This window comes from Pteronotus mesoamericanus, unplaced genomic scaffold, assembly GCF_021234165.1.
Source record: "Pteronotus mesoamericanus isolate MK-2021 breed Mesoamerican mustached bat unplaced genomic scaffold, CSHL_Meso_final scaffold_99, whole genome shotgun sequence".
Lineage (NCBI taxonomy): Eukaryota > Metazoa > Chordata > Mammalia > Chiroptera > Mormoopidae > Pteronotus > Pteronotus mesoamericanus.
In genome coordinates, this window is record NW_026555330.1 from 4,051,465 (window position 1) to 4,075,432 (window position 23,968).

General features: G+C 50.1%; 1 protein-coding gene across 1 annotated transcript in view; it reads left to right on the forward strand.

Annotated features, from left to right (window-relative positions):
• The window catches only part of NGF (nerve growth factor), a 47,991-nt gene extending 30,819 nt beyond the window's left edge, over nucleotides 1–17,172 (forward strand). The window contains exons 2-3 of the mRNA XM_054565096.1: nucleotides 9,655–9,778; nucleotides 16,435–17,172. Of these exons, the coding sequence (XP_054421071.1) occupies nucleotides 16,447–17,172 (726 nt within the window). The 5' untranslated portion in view covers nucleotides 9,655–9,778; nucleotides 16,435–16,446. The remainder of the gene's footprint in view (nucleotides 1–9,654; nucleotides 9,779–16,434) is intronic.
• The last annotated feature ends 6,796 nt before the right edge of the window (nucleotides 17,173–23,968 follow it).

The following is a 23,968-nucleotide window of genomic DNA, read 5'->3' on the forward strand; positions in this document are numbered from 1 at the left end:
CAGCAGTGTGGCTGGTGGCGGTGATGGGCGGTGATCGGACGGTGGTGGGGAGGAGGTGCTGGAGGAGCTGGCGGCAGTGGCGATGGTGATGGCGGAGGCCCCGTGGCGACGGAGGTGCTCGTTGTTGGAGGTAATGCTGCGTGCTCGGTGGATCCAAACAAGATTTGACTGGAATAAATGCTGCGTTAGACTTGAGAAGTGGGCAGAGAAAGGTGAGGCACTCAGGTACCAGGGATTCCTGAGCACAATGCACAGAGCATTTGGTGGGACTGGTCTTGCCCGTAACTACAGCATGTGCCTTTCGAGGTGATTCCTCTCTTGGGGCCAGTGCCAGCGAGATGTGCTTGGGAAAATATGCATGTACACTCTTCTCCTGGTGGTGGCTTTTGGGGGGTTTTGGTTTGTTTTTAAATTTTTATTTATTTTCATCCTAAAAAAGAAAAAAGGTTTGAATCTATATTATAGAAATATTGGAATCAGTTCTGTGGAATAAAAAGAAAAATAGAAAACAGTTAAAAAGGAAGCTGGGGCTGCGAGTCCTGGACACAGTTCGGGGACAGAATGTGACAAAGAGGAGAGCCCGTCTTACACGGTCCACCAGAGGCTGGTTTAGGCAGAGCTTGCTCAGAACCGAGGGTCCAGGCGCAATCGCACAGGATGGATCTGTGCCCTGGTTGAGACAGGAGGTGAGAGCCGGAGACGGCTTGGTGGCTGTGGCCCGGAGGGAGCTGGAGTGGCCAGCCAAGCCCCTCCTTTCTGGAGACAAAAGGTGACACTCTAGGTGGGACATGGGGGGTGAGGCCCTGGAAGGCCTTGGGGGTGCAGCTCCCTTCACAGACAGAGGCCTGCTGCCAGCCCCTCGGAGGACTCACAAAGGAGGGAGTGAATGCTAGCAAATGGTTTTCATTATCATCACACAGCCTCCACCCTCATCTGTATGAGTGCGCTCTGCTTTCTTTCTTTCTTTCTTTTTTTCATCTTTTCATGGGTTGTAACTAAACAATGAGGTGATTGCCATCCCAGTGGATTGCACAACATTACCAGCAGAGCTTTCTCCAAAGAAATTCTGGACAAGAAAAATAAGCAAGCTGGAAACGAGGAGGCGCTGGTTCTGCACAACACCTGTGTGTGCTTTTCAGCGCTTGTGATGAAGGCAAAAGGAGGGTCGGCTGGGAGGGACTTAGTTCCTAGCAGCGCACCTGTCAGCCCACCGATGGGGGGCCCAACCAGTTATCCAGGGGCATAAGACAGGGCCACTTGTTAGTTCCCATGATAATATAAAATAACGGTTTAGTTTGAATAAACTGGTGCAGCTGTGTGAAAAGTTTTCAATTTTGTTCCATAAACATAGTCACTAAGTGCCTAGTCGAGGACAGCCCCACGGATTTTAAAAAACAAAACAAAACAAAAAAAAACCCCAAGACCTTAAGAAGCTAACCATCCAGCAGGTGCCTAAATGTGTCCCAATCCCTGGATCACTGAGCATAAATTTGACCATGAGGACACTTTCCTGTTGTATTCCCCTAGAAGGCAGCAATTACCTACACCAAGCTGCCACTAACTCTCTGGGTCCTGGCAAGTTTTTGTGTCACCCGTAGAACACTGCTCCCCAAGCAAGAGTTAGAGTAAGAGCAGCTTCCTCTGTCTGTCTGCGACATGACTAAAGAAAATGGATCCTTTCAAAAACAAGTGTTTCAGTTCCTTACTCAGCACCTCGGTTGGCAAGTGATTGCATATAATCGTCCCACAGCTGCAGACTGAGCTTTCTACACTTGCTCAGTCGAGGCCACCGAGCATGTGCACAGCCAGCCATTGCAGCCACGGTTGGGACGCAAAGCAGGATTTCTTCCTGCCAGAGACACCCACGGGGGGACCTGGGATGGACACAAGGCTTCGCTTTCTGTTCTGCACCCAGCCTGTCACAAAACTCACTGCCAGGTTGTAGCTGAGTGTCTTTAATGGTATTAATAAGAACAGCTAATATTTATGTAGCACCAGTAAGGCACCAGGCACTGGGCTAAATGCTTATTCTATTTAATCTTCTCAGTAGCCCCATGTGGAAGGTATAATTGTTCTGCTTTTGGAGCGGAGACATTGAGGCACAGAGAGGGTAAATCATTTGATAAAGGTCACCTAGCCAAAACCTGCCAAGGGAAGCAAATGGGCTGCAGGGCCATCAGAGGCCCTTGCTTTACAGCTCTGATAGTCCACCATGATGTGAAATAACAACCGAGATTCAAAAGTTCATCGCTTTCTCTGAATCTTAGAAAGCTAAACTTCCCCCGTTAGAAGCAGCGGGACGAGTGGCTGACTTCCGTGTGTGTGTGTGTGTGTGTGTGTGTGTGTGTGTGTGTGTGTGTGTGACCAAGTGCGGAAAACTGTCTGCCCTCATGTCTGAATGTCTCATTACCCGCAGTGTTATGAGTCTCTGGAGACAGACGCACTCTGGGGGCCCCTTGTTAGCTCGGAAGTGAATTTCCCCAATGCAGAGCTCTCCTTTGTTCATGTTACGGTCAAGTAAAACCTAAAAGGAGAAACACTAGGAGACTGGGGATATTCTAAAGTATAATTAGATAAGACTCAAGTGACTTTAGAAGGGACAGCAGGTTTTCATCTCTCCTGGCCTTTCCTCCTGAGATAATGAGAGGGTGAGAGGAAACTCCCTGAAAGAGACGTGAAGACGCCCATCCAGCAGCTCTTCACAACAGTTAACCAACCCGATGCCGTTCTGACACTGCCCGTGAGGCATGTATGTCACAGCGTGGTATGAGCCCATTTGGGAGTGGAATCGTTTTAAAGCCATCCACAGGAAGTAGCTGAACCAACACAAAGCACCCTGACAAACACAGAGAAGTAAACTCCTATTTGCAGCTCTTATCTTAGCCTTGGGTTACGTAGGATTTGCCTGTGCTGCGTGCTTGGGCAGAGCTGGGCTGCGTTCTCTCTTTCATGCCTTGAGTCAAATTTTCAGGGTGTGAGGTCAGCAGACAAGACAGGAAATATCAGCACAGAAGAACAAGGGAGCTGGAGACACGGTGGCAGCTGTCGCTCCAGAGTAGTGTGGGGTCAGAAGGCATCAGACGTGTCCTTGGGACTCGGTTCCCCCCCGGAGTGTTCGGATGCAGGCTGGTGGAGGTGCGCCAGTGTTTGCGGTGACACAGAGATCCAGCTGCTCAAGGAGGAATGGCCTCGCCTCACCTCACGGACACTTTAACCAGAAAGGGTGGCATTTTACTGGGCTCCTTATACTGGAGTCCCATAGCTTGGCCCTCATCCCTCTTTAATTGAAGGATGGACTGACTGCTTGCCTTTATAAAAGCCCCAGAACTGTGTGGGTCTGTTAAGCCAGGATTTTTCCTGGTCTTTTTCAGGGCTATGAATCTTGAGCTTGTCTGTCTGGCTTTCCTAAATTACATCCGAATTGCATTATAGACTTATATGTTGTAACATTGCTTGACCCATTGCTTGGAAAACATACCACACACTGAGAGGAAAAGGTTAGCTCAAGAAGAGCTGAGGATATTTAATCCTGTAAAACAAATAGAATAAAGAGCTTGGATCCGAGTTTGCATTCACTGGCAACATTTTGTTTTCATTCACGTACATATTCCATCCCAGGTGGAACCCTCAATAGGTGCTGGTATGATTGAATATAAACTGACTCCAGCCAACCCGAGAGTCCACTTTTTTCCCCCAATACTTCTGCTGTTCTTAGTCCCATATATGGGAACAAGGCAGGGAGAAGCCAAAAGCGGAGCTGAAATGGATCTTTTCCTTGCGGTTTAAGGATCAGCCAGTTGGAACCAAGGAGATGTTTTCTTAGGGTTGCAGAAAAGTTTGAAAAACTATTAGATTGTTTTTGACACTCAAAATAGGTTATAGATATATTACTAAAATTCACTAGGCTGATGGGCTCTACTACAATGCCTGTTATTTAGCAGTATATGCTTGCAAAAATCTACTGCTCTCAGCTGCATCACGGAAGGTCGCCGTGTGTTAGATGTCTTACCCCTTACCACAGTGATGTTGTAACTACCCACACTATGACAGCCTTTCTGCGGTGCTGGCATTGCACAGCTCATGAATCCAGTCGGCAAACACCACGCAGACGGGCCCACCACGCACACCCGGACATCAGGCACAATCCCAGCAAATGCTCTTTGATTCTGAGGTTCAAGGTCAACTGACCACGATGGTTTCTTCCTTGAGCTGCCTGACTCTGGGGAAATGCTAGGAAGGGTTTTGTAATTTATCCCAGAATCTCCAAGAGAGCCATAGAACCATTTCTTTTTTAGGGAAATGTGGCAAGGCCCTTTAGAATTGTCAGTATTGAAACTCCCAGTGAGAAAGAATAGCGGTTTTACTGAACCTGAACGTCTTCCCAAGTCCTTGGTGCCAGATGCACTATTTTCCTACTGGATGTGCCAAAACCACTAAATAGTTAAAACACATCAAATCATCTCAAAATGGCCAAAATTGAATTTTTTTCCCCCAAAAAGAGCTCCTACTCAGCAAACCTCACAGTCGTAATCCATAATAGAAAACTTCTGATTAGGCTACAAATTAGGAAAACAGACTTGCAACACGAGACTCTGAATGTTCTCTTTCTGTAAAGGCTCAGAGTAAGATCTAACAGAGAGAGGAGCGAAGGGAAGAGAACAGTTGCAGCAATGAAAATCAAAGCAATGGCACCAACAAGTATTATGCGCCCAACGACAGGCTCTTAAGCTCAACATTCTTAATGAGTCTTCCTAACTCACAGGCCTCTAGCAGGTGGAAGTGAGGAGAAAGAACAGTGTTCTTCATGCCAGCTGCTCTAGCATCTTTGATGTGGTGTAAGCCAGGGGTCCCCCACCTCTGGTCCACAGACCGGTACTGGTCCAGGCCTGTTTGGAACCAGTCTGCACAGCAGGAGGTGAGCTTGAATGTAATGCGCTTGAATCATCCCAAAACCATACCCCCCACCCCCCACCTCTTGTCTATGAAAAAATTGTCTTCCATGAAACCAGTTCCTGGTGCCAAAAAGGTTGAAGACCCGTGGTGTAAGCTGCTCGTGGGACTGGCCTGTGCTTTCGAGCACGTGTGAAGAGTCATCTAAGAGATCTTTTTGGTTAGGCATCCCCAAATTTTTGGTACTAAAAATGTCAGCCAATAATCGTCAGGCTTCATAATAAACTAACCACGGCTCCAACACCAAACAACATTTTTAGTGACATGCAAGGAGCAAAAAAAAAACCTTCCAATTCACAACTGTCAATTACAGCTAGACAGCAGGGGGTAAGGTGCGCAGGGGTGACGGGGACAGCATCCCCCAGGGCGTCTCCAAGCCACATTCTCACACCTCATTGCCTATGAGGTGACCACGCCTGCCCTTTCCATTTGCTGAGCTATGTTCACTTCTCAACAATTTCTCTTAACTACCAGCTCCTCAAAGTCAATGTCAAACGTCCTGTTCATCCTGTACAGCAGTGGTTCTCAGCCCTGGCTTGTCCTTGGGATCCTTAAAATGCTGAGACCCAGGCAGCCCTCCAGACCAGTTAAATCAGAGTCTCTGTAGGTGGGACAGGCATAAGGAGCTCGTAAAGCTCCCCAGATGATTCTAGTGCATGGCCAGGGCTGAGAACCACTGCTACAGAGGATTTGGGGGCAGAGGAGGGCAGCAGAAAGTGGGAGCCAGAGGTAGGTAGAATCTTCCACGAGTTCAAGCCTGGAGGAGTTTGGAGGACGCTGATTGAAGTTAGGAAGCCGCCATAGCTGCAGCTGATGCCCTTCTCTCCTGATAAACTACCAGCAGAGGCTCAGCTGCCTTAAGCTCTACATTGATTGGATTTTGAACAATTTGCCATTAATCTAAGCTTCTTGGCCATAATCAACCAAAGTATCACAGAAGCCTTAAGAAAGTGAAGGGGACGCTGAGCCAGGCATCAACAGAGAAGCCCATACCAACAGGCTTCACCTTGGGCGGGGGTGGGGAGTGGTCTTCAGAAGAACCTCCAGCTTGAGCTGACTTCAAGGCTGGCTGGCCAGGGGTTCTGGGGTTGTGGGTTCTGGGAGCATGGTCAACACACGATGTTGACTGTAATGTATAGGGTTACAGGCTGGCAGGGCCCGCTGCAGCAGGCTGACTCTGGGCTGGCACTCTCGGCCCTGGGTCCCCCAGCCCCTGGGGAGGCTGCAGTTGGAGGAGGGCCAGGGTGGGAGCATCTGCAGCAATAGTTCCAAGCTTAAGTGTGCATCAGAATCACCTGCAGGGATTAAAACACAGATTGCTAGGTCTATGAGGGGCCTAAGAATGTTGTGTTTCTAACAAGTTCTGAGATGTTGCTAACAGTCCTCTGTGCCACACTTTAAGAATCGCTGCTTTAAAGCATGAACCCCAGGACAGAACAGGGTTGTCCAGGTCTAGAAGGGGCACACCAGGAAGGAAAAGAACATGATCCCAAGATGAGCTGGGATTTATTTTCATGCATGTATACAAGTGTGAGAGCCTCTGATTAAGTGATTACTTCATGAGAACAGACAGGGTTTTAAAAATAGATATGTATTTGGGTTGTTTGTTTCTAATATTTTTGCATTAGAAACTGGTAATATTTAAATCAGATTTAATTTTAGAGCTCCCAACCTTTACTAGCATGAGACTAAAAACAATGACAGTAATATCTGTGAAAATCACTTAATGTGTCAGCCTTTTGGACAGTGAATTGCTCTCTCCGGTGGCAGACCACCTATGGCTACACCAAGCAAGAGAAGGCCATGGGCATGAGAGATGCTAGACAGGGTCTCAGAGAGAGCAATCAGGCTTCTAGATGTGGTTGGCGGGGGCCAAGGCGTGCGCCCAAGTGGTGTGGCCCAGGGGTTGCAGACATGGGGGCAGGGAACCTGTTGCAGTTCGTCTGTAGCTGACCCCCAAGAAGGCAGGTCTGCCTAGAGATTGTCGAGTTTTTTAAATTTAGATCGAACTTCTCTCTTCTAATCATCTAGATTGGAGGCCATCCTGGCTTATAGTGGAATATCCAGAATGTTTCTAGGGAGAGTCCCTCGTACTTCCCTGGTTGTTCCCTAGACTAAAAGTGAAGGCTTCTTTGTGTCACAGAGGAAGTTACAGTCAGTGGGCAGGCCACAGCAGTGAGCTGTACAAGCCTGGGGGCACCTACTCCTATGTGAGGCCCATCACGTACCCCTCTCACCTCCCCCAAACCCCTAAGTCATGTTGGACCTCTTGCCAGTTCTTAAATTCCGGAACTCTCTCATGCCTTTCCTCTCCTTCTTCCCTGATGAACTCCTATTCATCCTTAAGAACCCTGCGCAGACATTACTTCCTTTATGACCATATGTCTCTGGCAGGTCTGGCCAGACAAAACTAAGTCCTCCTTCTGTATCATGTCCACGACACATCATACTTACCACATTGTGCTGCAAGTGCTTGTTCCTGAGCTTGTCCTGCCTTGCCTCTGGATTATTCACTCTTGGAAGTTAAGTGCTATGTCTCATTCTTCATGTCTCCAGCACCTAACACAGTAGCTGGCACAGTTTAGTGTTTAATTAATGAAATAAATGAATTCTGGTGTTTGAATGGGAGAAAGCATTCTTCAATAGCCAGGAGGAATTTGTGCTGGAAAACATTAATGCTCAAAGAGTCATAGGCAATTGGAACTGGAGGGGACCTTAGCTATCACCTGTGGCAGTTCCTTGTCCTACCAAGGAAGAAGCTCAGAGATGCTTAAAGATACAGAGTGACCTACCCAAGGAGGAGAGTGAACTGGGCCAGAATGCAGCACTTTGGGTTCCAGGCTAGAGATCCGTCAGGCTTGGCCAAACACCCAGATGAAGAGTTTTGGACTAGATCAGCATCTCCTTCCCACACGTGACAGACCCCGACCCCATGAGGCCACCCCTGATCCTGGAGTATGTGGCATCCTCCTTCTCCTGCACTAAATCCAACCCAGAGGGACTGGAAATGTTCTCTGCCACAGAATCTAACCATTTTTAAGAGTGTTTGAGTGGGTGTTCATCTCTAGGCCTGAACCCCAGTGGAGTAGGAAGGTTTTCCTGGTACTTCCGAAGCAAAAAGGGTATTTTTGAACAAAGTGGTTAAGAAAGAGGAATGGAAACATCCCAATCCTTAATCATGATTTCTAGCAGCAGGAGAACCGCTTTGGGGGCCCCTTCTACCTCCCTGTCCTCGTGTCCTCCCTGTGAGGGACTTGGGGCCACGGTGTCATCATTGATGTTTGCTTCTATAGCACAAAATGAGAGAGGGTCAAAGGAAGGTAACTGGTCGGGGGCCATGCTGGGAAAAGACATGATGGGGAAAAGGGGTTGAGGGAGTTGCAAAGGGAATACAGGCGGAAAGGTTAACAATATCATTGTAGAATTTTTTCTTTTGGGGGGCTACCCTACCCTACAAGCTCTGCCACAGATACAATAGTTTACTCATTCATCCATTAAAAAAAAAAAGTCATGTAACTCTCCTGCTTAAATCCTTCCAACTCCCTTTCCATTTCCCCTGGGGTAAAACCAGAGTCACCAGACGTGGCTCTTTCTACTTGTCCAAATCATTTCCTAGGACTCTTCCCTACGTGCTCAGCAACTTTGACTGTTTCTACATCAGGGCCTTTGCATTTGCTGTTCCTGCTGCCTGAAATGTGCTCTCCCTCATTCCTTCTCATCCTTCAGATCTGAACTCAAAGGCCATTTCCTCAAAAAACCCTTCATTGAGTATCCTGTCTACAGCAGCCCCTCACTACACTTTGCACTTGGCCTCGGTAATCACACCTCACTTATTTCCTTAATGGTATATGGAGATGCTGAAGATAATCTTATTTATACAAGACTGTAAGCTCCACGAGAGCACAGACCCTGTCTGCCTTATTCACTGCTGCATCCGCAGCACCAAAAATAGTGCTTGGCCCATGGGTAGTGCTCAGGAAATATTGAATGAATGAATGAAGCACAAACATACATGAGGTTTATATAAGTGAGTAAATAGAAAGCTTCCATTGCTTCTAGGAACTACAACCTAAAAGTGAGTAGAATTCTCTTCTCATTGTATAACCTCCATAGCTTCCAATTCCTGACCTTTGGCTTTCGGCATGGTTCTCGCGATTCTTGTCCAAGTCCTGTAAGAGCTCTCTGTCATCTGTTCAGTGGTCAGGTTGTCTGGTTTTTCATCAAAGCACTCCTCCTTCAATTTCTTCTCCATTGTCAGGACTTTTCCTTCTGTGTAAATTATCTTAGGCTGGTCCAGGGTTGGGTGTACAACGTATGCACGTAATGCACAGAATAATACCCACTCCGATGCTGGATTAGGGGTCTGTTAGAGTAGGACACTGGTGTGGGATTGGAAGCACCTACTCTGGGCACCTACACGGGGCATAAGCTCAGCCAAAGGCTGCGTCCAGGCAGGCAGCAAGAGCGCTGGCACAAGAGTGAAAGGCAGATGCCACTCTAGGTCTGTGCAGGGTCAGCCCCTGGCAGGTTGGGTAGCGGGGTTGTAGCTCCTTCCTGAGCCCTGATGCTGGAAAAATCCCAGAACTCAGGGAAGTGGGGTTTGTCCCACTGGCACATCCCTCCCCTCCTGCCTGGGGGCATAGCCTCTGTTTGTTAGAGAATGTGGCGAAGTGCCCATCTAATGCCAGCTCTTTCCTCTTGCAGAGTCCTGGCCCGTGGTCGTGCAGTCCAGGTGGCTGGATGGCATGCTGGACCCAAGCTCAGCGCAGCGTCCGGGCCCAATAACGGCTTTTCCAAGGAAGCAGCTTTCCGTCCTGGCCACACTGAGGTGAGCACCCGGGGTGTCTGTCTTACCCAGGGTCCTGGCTCCGGAGCTGCCAGCACAACTGAAAATGAGCCCCAGGCTGAGAAAGGGCCACTGGACCCAACTGCTGATCACGGGGTTCCAACACATGTGACTCTCCCAGCCCATCTGGGAGAGGAAGTCCCTTGTGCTCTCAGGCTGGCCCCATGGCTTCCAGGGACATGCTGGGAGTCTGAGCCGCCCACCTCTAAAGTAACAGAACACAGGGCCACAAATAGAGTACTGGTCAGACCCTCCACAGCTGCTGATCTATCTGAGCAGGCACCCTTGGGAGATGGGAGGGCCTTAACCACTCCCATGCCCTTGGCCATGAAATAGAACACGCGGAGAGTCCCAGATCTGGAGACAGAGGCTCAGCTCTAAGTTCCATTTTCTCCAGGTTTGTGCCCATGGTCAAGTTACTCTTACTGTGTCCGTTTCCTCCTCCATAATGTGGGAATAATAAGGCCAACCTCCCGGGCTTGTTGTGATGGTTAATGAGACAATTCTGCCCAATAGATGATCATTTCCTTTTAGGATGGGCCTCTAAGAATGCAGAGCAGTAGGTTCTGCTTCCATTCTGTCCTGTAGTGGACCCATACACCCACAGGGACCTGCACCTGCTAGTGCTGTGTAGCTGCATATTTCCGTCATGGGCATTTTAGTGCTTTTGAATCAAGTTTACATGAGGCCCAGAAACCTGATAAACTAGATTTTTAAATAATTAAATATCCAAGTGTTCCCTGGTATCTGGACTTGTGGCCTAAGGGTGGTAAGACTTACAGTCTGTTGAAAGGAATTTTCACTTTGATGTTGGGGGTTGAGTAAACACAGCCCAGGACCCATCAGTCACAACGTGTGTGGGCTTCAAGCCTCTGTCCCCTGGAAGGTGCTAAGCAACGTCAAGTGCCCACATGTGGAGCCTGCCACTCACGAGGTGCATTACCCCAGATCACCTAGCCTCTCCAGAACCATTTCTCTGCTCCGCGAAGTTCAAGGATTGAACTAGATTTGTGCTTCTCAAAATGTGGTCCCCAGACCAGCAGCATCAGTATCACCTGGAACTTGTGAGAAATGCAGATTCTTGGGCCCCAGCCCAGGCCTACTGAATCAGAAACCGGCGGTGGGGCCCAGCAGTCTGTGATTTAACAAACTCTTCGGGTGTTTCCTGTGCTCTGCCCCTCGGGACTTGAGAAGCTCTGGCGTCCCCTCCAGTCCATGCTGCCCCCTGGGAGATGCTAGCGGAGGCGCTGGATTCTCTTCTGTCGATGCCTTTCTCCACTGCAGCCTCGGGCTGCCTCCCTGGGGAGCTGAGGGGCCACGGGATGCCTCTCACACGCCACACGGGCCCGACAACTGAGAGTGTCTGCGTCCGCAGCTGAAGAGGGCAGCAGTTCACATTCACAGTAGGGGCCAAGTGTAAAACAAAACGTGACACTTGACCCACTGTCATAATGTGGCAAGTGAAATGGAGGAGGAGGAGAAGGCTGGATTTCCTCAGCAGCAAGAACTCCCTCTCTCTCTCACACTCAGAGACCCTGGTCCCCTGGTCCAATCACTAGCCGGAGATTCACTGAGCGCTCTTGGCACCACTCCATTGGGGCCAGAATGATCTTGCTCCCCTCAGCAATGCACCTCGGAAGGCAGGTTGCCAAGCCCCCCTCTTTGGGCCAGTTGCTTACCTCTGTCCAGCAGCTTTATCACCTCTTCAGGTGAGACCAAAGTCTGTGTGAAGATCATTTACCTGGTGCAGGAAATTTCTCTTATTATTGGAGTGTGTGCGCTACTGGAAATTAGCTCCAGAATGTACCCCCGAGAGGGCAACAGAGTGGGGCAGCCTGTTGTTAGTAGCTGGATAAAAGGCACCGGCGGGTCCCCCCACTGTTAGTCATTTATCTTCCCTTCTGGGAGGAGCGGGACAATTACAGGACATTCGCACATTACACGGAACATGCTCCTTCCTGTGCGCCCCTCACTGCATCTCCCCCCGCTGAGCATTCAGCTCACAGCGCTCCGCTTCGTGAAACCCCGGTGGAGACTGTCATCGCTTCAAAGGTTGTTCTTAAAAAGAATTAAGTGAAAGTCCTCCTCCGGGTTTCGCTTCAACCAAAGAGAGAATAGTTGCATGTTGTTTTGTTTTGTTTTTGAAACTGTTTGTTGTGCATTACATCATTAGAACAGAAAATGCATTTGGTTTTCTTCTTTTCTTTTTTTATCTACGGATGATTTTTTAAAAGAAAGCCTTTTTAATTTAAGAAGATTATAGGGGCACATTATTATAAGTCAAATAAATGGTTTTTAAAAACCATCTTTTCATCTGAAACCCAAATGAGAGACATAGTTGCAACATTTTCAAATCTTAATGAAACGATCTGTCCGCGATGCAAATGTCCGCTGGGGTGACAGGCCACCAGGTGCCCCGTGCTGTATCCTGACGGTGAGCTGAGAAGTCGTCTTGGCTGTCGGAGCTCTGTGAAGGCAGCGCAGCAGAGTAGAAAGCTTTATACAGGCAGGCCTTGTTTTATTCTACTTTGCTTTATTGCACGCTGCAGATACTGTGCTTTTCATCCACATCAAAGCAAGACCCTCTGCCAGCCAAGAATTACAACTCGCTAAAGGCTCAGATGATGGTTAGCATTTTATAACAATGAGGTATTTTTTAATTAAAACATGTACATTGTTTTTTAGACAAAATGCTATGGCACACTTCATGGACTGTAGTTTAGTGTAAACATGACTTTTATAGGTACTGAGAAACCAAAGAGCGTATGTTACTCGCTTTTGCGCGACATTGGCTTCACTGCGGTAGTCCGGGGCGAGGCTGGCAGCATCTCCCAGGTGCACCCGCCGTTGCTTAAACTCGAAGGAGGTCGGAGCTGGGAGCTACCTTTAACGTTACCACTCAGATGGAGAGAGTAAGGAGCACAGGAGGAAGGAGATTTGTCCACACATTCACTGATTTTTACTCGGGGAGCTACCTGCGGGTGCTAGGTCACCTGGACACAGGAAGATGGACAGGATGCTTTTCTGCCTTTGGGGAGTTTGCCCGCCATGAGGGAGGATAGAAGAGAGGATAGGAGGGAGAAGAACACCAACTGAAATAAGAGAGCCTGAAGGAAGTGCTTTTAGGAATGGAGAAGGGAGAAAGTTTGTTTCTTCGGAAAGAGGAAAAGCTCCCCAGCGGAGGTGGCATTTTAGTTGGGTGTTAAATGACGATAGGAAGGAGTCCAACCAGCAGAGGTGGTGAGCAGAAGAGAGGGGGGTGGGGGCAGCGGGGAGCATGGCTGGTACAGAAGAATCTGAAGGGGGCCAACAGTGGGGAGGCACAGCACAGGTGCTCCTCGGAGGAGTTTACCCGGAATGTGAACTATGTGAGGGGAGAGAAGGCACGCAGGGCCTGTCAGGCAGCGCGGCCCCACTGGCTCGGCGCGGGGTCCCTGGGGCAGGCTGCCATGGGTAAATGGGGCGGCCAGGGATAACAGGCGCTGGTGGGGAGGGATGCGAGTCCAGGACAGAAGTTGGGACTCTGTGCCGTAACCTGAACTAGGCGCACAGAGGTGAGAAATGACTTTCAAGAGATGCCACTGACCCAGAACCAAAAGGGCTGGACAGAGGGCATGGAGGAAAGAGCAGCGTCCAAGGATGAGCCAAGGTCTGGAACTGGTGAATGAAGAATAGTGGCCCAGCCAAGAGCAAGGCAAAGGCAAATGCGGGGAAACCCGTTTAGAAGGAGAGGGAGCCACGTTCATAGGAGATAGTGGGATGGCTTTATAAATCAGCAAGGGGCCCCACGCGTGGCTGCTGCTGCTGAGTAAAGAGGAAGGAGCGATGATCCCAAAGAGGACTCTTTCTGGCGTCTTGCTTTCTCCATGTCAGTATCCATGGAGTGTTGCCCGCCAGGAAGCTGGAGGTTCAGAAGTGGCTTTCAAAAAAGCAGACCTGACCTGGTATGAGCATCAACTGCACAGAAGTTTCAGTAGACTCCTTAGAAGAGGGTGAGCACAGCAAAGGGAACACTGGAGTGAGGGAACCCGTGGAAATGGAAGACAAGGAGCAATGCAGCCTCATTACCATCAAACCCCTAAATTTTAGTCTTTTTTTTTTTCATTTCTGTATCCAAGTTCTAAGTGTTACTACTATAATTTGACTATAAAGGGATGAATATCAGTTTCATTTCTCCTTTCATCCACCTGATGAGGGATATCGTGGACTGAGAAGCAGGAAGAAATGAAACATGAGGAGCAAAGGTAAAGGGCTTGGATCCGCTGCCCCTGAATGGGGGGCCCTGTAGCAGCGGGCTGGACACCGAGCTGCGCAGCCGCTGGCCGGCAGAACCGGGCGGTCAGAAGCGCAGGTGCGCCCCCGCCCCCTGCGTGGCTGGCGGAGAACTGGAGCAAACACTAACATTTTCGAAGTAACCGAAGAGAAAAGAATGTGGCAGTTTCTTCTTGGTATCTCACCAAAGAGCTGTGTATTTCCAGCTGCAGAAAAGCACAGGACTGAGGAGAAGAATGCATTAGGAATGCTGTGCTCGGCCGCTCGTACAAAATCCAAGAGAAACCACGCAGCACCGTGGGAAGAGGGCAGACTTGGGGCTTCCCGGGCCACACCGGTTCACTCTTTCCTCCATACTCCTCATATGCCACGCACTGCACGTGGTCCCGGAAATATTTAAAGACAAATGGCCTGGCTTCTAAAGCCCCTTTGGGGAGATAGGCATGTCAATGATCCCCCGCAGCACTGGGCGGGGTGAGAGGTTGTGCGCGGAAGACAAGGGAGGTGCACACCCAGGGATGGAGTGACTAGCTGCTGTGACACAGATCTGCCCTCCAGGACAGCACAGCCAGGAGGGTGGCAGGCTCAAATTATCACACTTTGAAAGAAGCCTGATAGAGGAAAGACAAGGAACTGTGACAAAATGCAGAGAGAGGGAGCTGGGGAGTGGCCAAGCAGCAACATACCTGGAGAAGACCACGCTGTTGGCCACAGGAAATGAGAGTGACTCAGAGCTCACTCCGATTTTGTGAGTGCCTATTTACTCCTACCAACAACGTGAATGGTGTTTATTGCCCACTTTTCTCAATAAGGAAACAAAGGGTCAGAAAGATGAGAGGCTTCCCTTTGCTAACAAGTAGCCAAAATAGGAATCCACACAAGGTTCTCTAACCACAGATCAGATGCAGCCTTTTTTTTTTTTTTTTGCTACATTGATTTAGTAGGAGAGCGCGCGCGCGCGCACACACACACACACACACACACTTCTGAGGTTGAGAATGGAAGAGATCAGTTTTGACTGGGTGATCTGAAATGGCCTCAGACAAAGGCGGTATCTGTGCCAGGCCGCACAAGTGGAAGGGAATAGAATGACTAGTGGGCTTGGGGAGGGGAGGTGGCAGAAGGGATAGAATAGAAAGTTTGAGCACTCTACAGGGATGCTCTAACCTACCAAGAAGATCTGAGGAAGCTTCACAGAGGAGGTTACATTTGATAGGAATCTCCTGGTGTGGACAGAAGCTCACCGGAAGTCAGCTCAAGAACAGAGCTAGTTCCACAGTTTACTTGACCTGGGTGGTTGGAGGGTGGTCACCTAGTGAGCAACCTTATGCAGCATGGTGTCCTGTCTGGCACATGCTAAAGAGTGGCTTGCACTGCCTTTGGGGACAGATATAATTATGCCATTTGGTCTACACAAAAAAAAAGAAAAGACATGTTGAAGAATGAAAGAGAAAGTGAGGGAGAAGGGAAAGAAGAATGGAAGGGGAGACTGGCTGAGTAAAGGATCAGGTTCAGATTCTATTTCTGTTCCAGTGTTTGCTAGTGACTTTAAGCCTGTCATTAATTTTCTATGGATTACTTTCCTTATAAATGAAACAAAGAGGATAAATTCTAACCTAACTCACAGACTAATGAGAAATTAGGAGTGAACATATTTGAAAAGTTTTGCAACAACACACAAAGGAAATGTTATCAGTGTCATGTGTATATGTGAGGGCTGCTGGCCGGAGAGAAGGAACAGCTAAGATGACCTCAGAACTACAGTTTTTGCTCAAACACAATGCTTCCTGGATCCATCGTAAGGCTTCAGAGTCGCTGGATCTCATAACTGACACAGCACTGCTGCTCTAAAGAGCATGTGGTCATGCTAAGACTTCCAGACAAGTCCCAGGCAACCCTCCCCACGGCCTTCCAGCAGAGTCAAGCTGTTGGACAGGACTCGGTGCTGGGGAGAGGAATCCAACCCACCGCCCTGCCTCCCCAGTGCACCGTGTACACACACCGCCTGCTCACACTGCCTCCAGCCGGCGGGCAGAAAGCTCCAGGGATTCTGTGGGTGATGCTCCCAAGCTCAGACCAGGCCACAGAGCAGAGCGTCGAGGCCTCTGTCCCTTCCTGGAAAAGCCCACCCCTTAGGGAGGTGACCATATATCTAGGTTGTCTCAGCCAGTCCTGTTTATGCCTGTAGTCCCAGTGTCCTTGTGGCTAGCACCCCCTTTCGTTCTCAAAAGTATCAAGGGTAAGTCCAGGGTCAGCTTGCCCAGAGACTCCCAGGTAATCCTCTTGGGAGGTCGATTGTGAGCAACTGAGACACTGCCTTTGTACAAGAGCCCTCCATGCATCATCTCATTTCTGCTTCATTTCAGGTGCATAGCGTAATGTCCATGTTGTTCTACACTCTGATCACAGCTTTCCTGATCGGCACCCAGGCAGAACCGCAGGCAGAGAGCAATGTCCCAGCAGGGCACGCCATCCCCCAGGCCCACTGGACTGACCTCCAGCATTCCTTTGACACAGCCCTCCGCAGAGCCCGCAGTGCCCCAGCCCGGGCGATAGCTGCCAGGGTGGCAGGGCAGACCCGCAACATCACAGTAGACCCCAAACTTTTTAAGAAACGGCGACTGCGTTCACCTCGTGTGCTGTTTAGCACCCAGCCCCCGCCAGTCGCTGCGGACACCCAGCATCTGGACTTTGAGGCCAGTGGTGCGGCCTCCTTCAACAGGACTCACAGGAGCAAGCGATCCACATCCCATCCCATCTTCCACAGAGGGGAGTTCTCCGTGTGCGACAGCATCAGCGTGTGGGTGGGGGACAAGACCACGGCCACGGACATCAAGGGCAAGGAGGTGATGGTGTTGGGAGAGGTGAACATTAACAATAGTGTGTTCAAACAGTACTTTTTTGAGACCAAGTGCCGGGCCCCCAATCCCGTGGACAGCGGGTGCCGGGGCATTGATGCCAAGCACTGGAACTCGTATTGCACCACGACACACACTTTCGTCAAGGCGCTGACCATGGACGACAAGCAGGCTGCCTGGCGGTTTATCCGGATAGACACGGCCTGCGTGTGTGTGCTGAGCAGGAAGACTGGGAGGCGAGCCTGACCGACTGCACTCCGGCCCCACCCTCCCCCACTCCCCTCCGCACTCTTCTGGGCCCCTCCCTACCTCAACCTGTAAATTATTTTAAGTTATAAGGACTGCATGGTAATTTATAGTTTATACAATTTTAAAAAAAATCATTATTTATTAAATTTTTGGAAGCATCTGGTGTGCTGGCCCTCCAGTCATTTTCCCCCAGGGTGGCCATCTGCAAGTCTGGGGTCCATGCAGGGCGAAGAGCAGCCGCGGCTCCCCCTCAGCCCCCATCCCCCCGCCCCCAGGCTGGCACTACAACTTCAGGGAAGGCTCCCTGGTTCGCGATATTAGCCTAAACTGGGCGTGATTAGGAAGGGAAGTCTGTGGGATTGCAACTTGGTTCTGCATTCCAGAGCCAAAGATGCCTAATCCTCGGATTACCTGCCCCCCAGCCTGGATCCATGAGCCTTGATTGCTCCACTTGGGAAGTTAGCAGGGCCTCATCAGAAGGCTCGGTCCTGGAGCGACCTGCTCCCTCTCCATAGACGGGAGGAGACTAGCACCAAGGACCTGAGAGCTGGCTTGCTTCTAACAGATGATCCTTTTGCTGAAAAGCTATCTGGCAGAGTTGTAACGAAATAATCACAGGAGGCCTGTCACGGTCGATCTGATTTCATGGTAAGACTGCCTGAGTACTAATGGCTGGTGCTCTGTCTCATCCTCGGAGGCTTCCTGCAGAAGGGCTTCGGACTCGAGGAAGCACTAGGGCCTCCCACACTCCTGCTACCCCCTAATAGCCTCACAGCAACTCCGGCGTCAGCCCATACGCTGGCGAGCCAGAGGCCTGCCCTGAAAAATACTTGAAAATGTTTTAATTCTAACTGGGCGATTTCTACAAGTGACCAAAGGTAGAAAGGGTCGTGGGACCCCCAGAGAGATGGTGGGGAGAGAAAAGATGAAGATCGATGGCGCGAAGGCCAACACAAATCAACCAGGTAAGGTGGGGGTGAGCCAAGCCAGAGGGAGCGATGCCCTTCTGCTGCTCCTAGGCGGGAGCCAAACAGGAGAGAGGAGAGCAGAGAGGGTGCGAAGAGGGGCACACGGAGCAGGAGAGGAGGCGGCCGGCGCCTCACCGTTACCAGCCTCCCCTGCCTCCAAGAAACCCGGCACCCTGCGCGTCTTCCCTTTGTGGGGGTGGGGGTGCTCATCAACACTGACTACATCAAGAGCATCTTGTCTTAGAGAGAGAGGGAGGTGACAGAGGGACTCCAGGGTCCAGCCTGGAGCAGGACTCCACCCAGCCTCAGCTGCTACCTCCCCCTGTAACTTGTTTGGGTTTTTTTTTTGTATTTTCCCTGAAGGCACAATCCCCACACACACAGACCCCCAACACACACACACACACACACACACACACACACACACACACACACACAAACACACGGAGCACTTAAATTGAAATGGAAATTTTGCTTTCCCTACCCATCCCCTTACCCCCAGGGTGAAATGCCTACCCTAGTTTTTATGAGAACAGGCCCAAATTGTCCCTCTGATATAAAAAGCAAATGATCATACTTATTCCTCTGTAACTCTTACTGGCCCACCCCACCCCCAACCCAATCCAAATAAGGCAAATTAGAAACGTAGAGAGCTTTGGCACAAGAGGAATTTGATTAGGGTGAAAGCATGATGACATGTAGCTTGTTTTTCCTATTAAAGCTACTGCAATTGGAATAAAGATTTATGTTAAAGGAACACCAACCAGAACACTCTGTGCTGAGATGCTTGGTCAGATGAAGGCTGTGGGGCGGGAGCCCTCCCGCTGACCTGGGTCTGTGGCTTCGCACTGGGCTCCAGTGCCAGGGGCCTCAGCCTGCCTGGCCCCCACCCCCAGCCAGCAGTTCCGGGGCCCTTTCTCCTAGGGCCAGGCAGGCCTGCTGGGCCCTGGATGTGGTGACAGAGAGCTGGCAAGAGGGGCGTGCAGGCTTTTCTGGAGAGCTACTCCACCCCACCAGACACAGGGACCCCCAAAACAAGTCTTAGGCTCCTCTGGCTTGTCTGGAGGGAAGACAGCCTCTGAGGAAGGATGGGGGACGAGGGGCGGGTACAGGAGGTCTCCCCAAGCCCGCTAACCACGGCCTTCCCCAAAGGCAGCTTTTGCTCCAGGCCGAGCCCCAGAGCCAAAGATTTTACACACAGCATGGGATTATCAGTTTGCCTGAACAGAGCCCACATGGTCCAAAAACAACTCTGAGCCCGGTGGTTTCTGCAACTTGGACTCTGCCACCCAGCACAGGGCGGGAGCTCTGGCTTCCAGTCTCACCAGCTTTCCCCCAAGAGGCTGGCCTGGGTCACCAAGCCCCAGACACTTAAACACATTGAAAAAACAGCTCAGAATCGCCCATTGTATTGTGCTCCGGAGCAGCAGCAGCAGCAGCTGCAGCAGCACATCCTGAAAATGTTCCCTTCCCTCACACATTTTCCTGCTGGGTTCACCAAAAGCCCCGAGGGCAGAGCAGATCCCTGCCCCGTCCCCAGAGGGCACCCCTGTCCCTCCAGCACACCCACACGAAGAGCACTAGTGCAGACCCTGGCTGACCCCACCAGACCCAGCCAGCTCTCCTAGTGGAGCCTGAGGCAAAACCTGGATCCCGGGGACCGGGCATTACGGTACCTGACTCCAGTTCATATTCCAGCTCTGCCCTCTGACTGCCTCCCATCCCAGGGCGCCCGCCTCCCCTAGCTCTGCTTCACACACCCACCCCACCCCCGCCCCGGGCAGAAATCCTGCAGCGAGGATACAGATTCAGCAACGACCAAGCGGCTGTTTTCATTCCCACAAAACCCAGGCATGCTCCTCCATCTCAGCTCTGTCTCCTCAGCATCAGCTGCATGAAGGAAGGAGCGTCCCCCCCACACCTGGAGTGCAGAGAACAGGTGTTCTCTGCTCCTTGGAGAAAAGGGACCGTTAGGCAAGGGGAGCAGAACTATGGAAGTGTGGGCTCTCCAGAACACAGGCCCCCAAGTCAGCTGTGGCCTTGGAGTCTTTCTTCCACAGGCCTGAATAGGGAAGCAGGAAACCCCAGTCCCTGGGGCTGAGGACCCAGCCTGGTGTGAAGGCACAGACGTGGGCTTGGTGTCTGCAAAGCCAGGATCTGGCCCAGCTCCCCAGTCCTGCCTGTGAAAGCTCAGGGAGCCACTGCTGCTCTTTGGCCTCAGATCCTGCACTTGAGAAATGAAAATAATCATTTCTACCTCCCTAAGCTGAGAGCATGGAGCAAAACCATGCATTTGAAAGTAAAGTCGGGTCCCATGCAAAGTGATCCATCCTGAACTTAACAGTCCCTGTGGTGACTGTAGGAGAGTGACAACTCTGCTGTACTCACTAAATATTTGTTTACCGGCAGAGGTACAGGCTGGGTAAGGAAAGCCTGCTGGTCAGTGGACATTAAGGAATAGGGACAAAGCATAGCCAGGCTTAGAAAGGCAAGAGTAAAACGAGCAGCTACTCAGATTCTGCTTAATTCTGGGCTCGGGGAGGCCACCTAGATTCTAGAGGTTCCAGAGCAGCGGTTAGCAGCATGGGCTTTGGAGTCAGATATGCGAGATACTTCTACTTAGGCTGTGTGACCTTAGGCAAGTTGCTTCACTTCTCTGAGTTTCAATTTCTTCATCTCTGTAACGAGGATGATAACAGCGCTTTTCTCAGAGGGCTGAGAGACAATTAAATGATATAAATTATATAATATAAATAAACGTAAGTGTCTGGCATTTAAGAAGTAAGTAGCCCTGGCCAGGTGGCTCAGTTGGTTGGAGTGTTGTCTCTGTACACCAAAAGGTGACAGGTTCGGTTCCCAGGCAGGCGTATTCCTAGGTTGCAGGTTTGTTTCCTAGCTGTTGTGGCACATATGGGAGGCTACCAATCAATGTTTCTCTCTCTCTCTCTCTCTTTCTTTCTCTCTCACACCAATAAACATATCCTTGGGTGAGGATTAAAGAAAAAAAAAAGAAATGTGCAATACATTTCAGCTTTGAAAAGTAGAGTTTGCTGAGAAACCCTGAAAAAATGTTGTAACAAGGTGGAACACCTTTCAACAAGGCAAGGAGATTTGTGAACAGAGAGTTTTATAAATGTATCATAAGCTTATTCTGTGACAGGCAATACTAATATTACTGTCCACATTTATTAAGAGCTTGCTATGTGCCAGCGCAGTATGAAGCAGTTAACGTGGATTAGCCTGGGCAAGCCTCTGAGTTCTAATACAAGGACCGACCACCTTAAGGAGAGTGCCAGAAGGCTGTGCTTTCTGTTTTTGTGCCTTGCTGCCAGCGAAGCACTCCACGGTTCCTTGGGATGTGTTTACTACTCCAGCCCTTGGCAAGTTTATAAACCATTGGCTCTGAGATTTTCCACGTGTCGAGCACATGGGCTCTGTTTTGCTCCAATTACTTTGGGCGTGCGACAGGAAAGCCGTGACCTTTTTAAAGTTCACCTGGGTTTGTGGAGATGGCTCAGTGGCCCAGGGCCAAGATTAAGTTGGGCGGGCCCTTGCACAATAGCAGCCTGAGGAGAACCCCTCCAGGCCAGGGCAGCATCTTAAAATCAAGGATGTGTTCCATCTGTCTCTCTCCAGCACCGGAACCCAGTCTTGCATGTGACAGGCACTCACCCAGTATCTTAGGGCAAATGAAAGAGATTTTAGCTCCCATCTTTCCCCCTATCCCCAACCACAGTCCCCACCGCGTCTGTGCCCCGCCCCCGCCTCCCTGTGAGCAATAAATGGGTTAATGGTTTGAGTTAAAGACAAGGTCCTTCCTGAAGCCATTATGGGGTGGAGGGGACGGGGGTCTCCCAGCCCCAGCACCTTTCAGAGGCAGGTGTCATGATGAAGAGCATGATCAGACTGCCACGGTCCAACCCTAGCCGTACCACTAGCATGTCTGAGTGATATTGGACAACTTACCTCATTTCTCTGTACTTCAGTTTTCTTATATGGAAAATGAGGATGCTAATAATAGAACCTACTCTGCTGAGCTGTTAAGCACTTAGTCCAGTGCTTGGCACATAGTAAATTATTGTATATAAAACATATGCAAATACATATACAGCTATATATACATATGCCCACATAGTCTCACAATATACAAATACACAAACAGAGCCACTGAGAGCTAAAAAGCAGCCAGAAAGTGTACCTTCTATATCCACATGCATCCACACACTGACTTAAAAACACAGAGCAACATACAAATTCGTGCCGAGAAACATTCTGAATGATGTCTACAGAGATAGGAAGCAATCAAGTGGGAAGAGTAAAACCAGGAAGACTTCACAAAGCAAACAAATTCTGAACTGTATTTGGAAAAAGAAGTTGAGTGAAATTATTGTTTGTGTTGGGACTTTTTCCAGATTTACAACCAGGGTAAAACCCAACCAAGAAGTTGCCACGCCCTGGATGGGAGAAGAGAAAGAAGCTACTACCCTTTCACCTCATTGTGAGCCACAAACTGGCAAAGAAGCTAGCTTCTGCAAATACAGGCCTTGGGAAAACTCACAGAGTAACCATGGGAAACCCTTCAGGTGGACATAGGTCCTATATGCTCCCCACAAAATCTTTGTATTCGGACCAAATGCCAAAAGAGCCGGTCTAACAGCTTCCTAAAGATGAGTCTTCCTCCATCCAGCCTTATCAGTTGGGTTTCCTTGACCCCCTCCCAAAAAAATAAGCAGGAAACAGAGAAGCCCTAAGAGTGAGTACCATGAGCTCCGGCTGCAGGGGTGGACGTGAGCTGGAGGCCAGCAGACATCTCAGCTCATGCTCAGTGCCATGGCTAACCGCGGTCTCCCGCTCGGTCTCCAGCTCAGTCTCCAGCTTGGCGGGCCTCCTCCCCCTTTATCTCGCCCTCACCCTTCCTTTCACTTTGACATAATGAAAGTGCAACTTGCAGAGTGTCTCGAGATTGCATATGATAATAGGAAACATGTGTCCGAGCTGGCACCCCTTCAAAGGACTTGGGAACTCTGACTCGGCCGTCTTCTGATTGCAATAGCAATCCCAGGAGCTGGCTCTCCTGCTTTCACATTCTTTCAGCTGCACCTTAGCATTAACTCTTGCCAGGAGAAGGCTGCTGTAGGCCAAGCTCATTCCCAACGTTCTGCAGAGGCTGGCAGTAACAATTCCCCACGTGCCCGGCAAGCCTTTGGACTTGGCATCTAGGCACCAACTTTTCAGTTATATAGCCAAGAATCAGCAAGTTCAGGTTTCTTTTTGCAGAAATGGCAGGATGATGGGTTAACACCCAGGTGGGAGCCTGGGCTTCTGGGGCACTGCCTGGACTTTCAAAGAATAGAGGGCTGGATCTTCTCTGAACCAGCAGGTGGTTTCCAGTAAAGAAAATACTAAAACGTCTTATTCTCACGAGAAGACTCCTGAGGGAAATGCTGAATCAATGATGACTCTCCACTACAAACCCCAAGCTGTGTGACAGACAGGAGGGGCAGAGGACACCCATTCAGTTCAGCAGAGACCAGCTGCTCATCTAATGTGTGCAAACGCCACACTAGACCCTGAGGAAGAGAGGACAAGATGGGCCTCCTGTCCTCCAACATCCAAGCTAGCGGCTGAATAGAGGATTTCCGGCTTTCAGCCTTCAGTCTGGATGTGTCTACAGAACACACATGCACAGCATGTGGAGTCAGGCTCTAACAGCCCCTGGCGTTGATAGCAACCTCGCTGTCTCCTCACCTTGGCCTCCGCCTGCCTTGTTCCTGCCCTGTTTTCACTCCCATCTTGTCCCTACTGAGTTCCAAACTCCCGGCCCC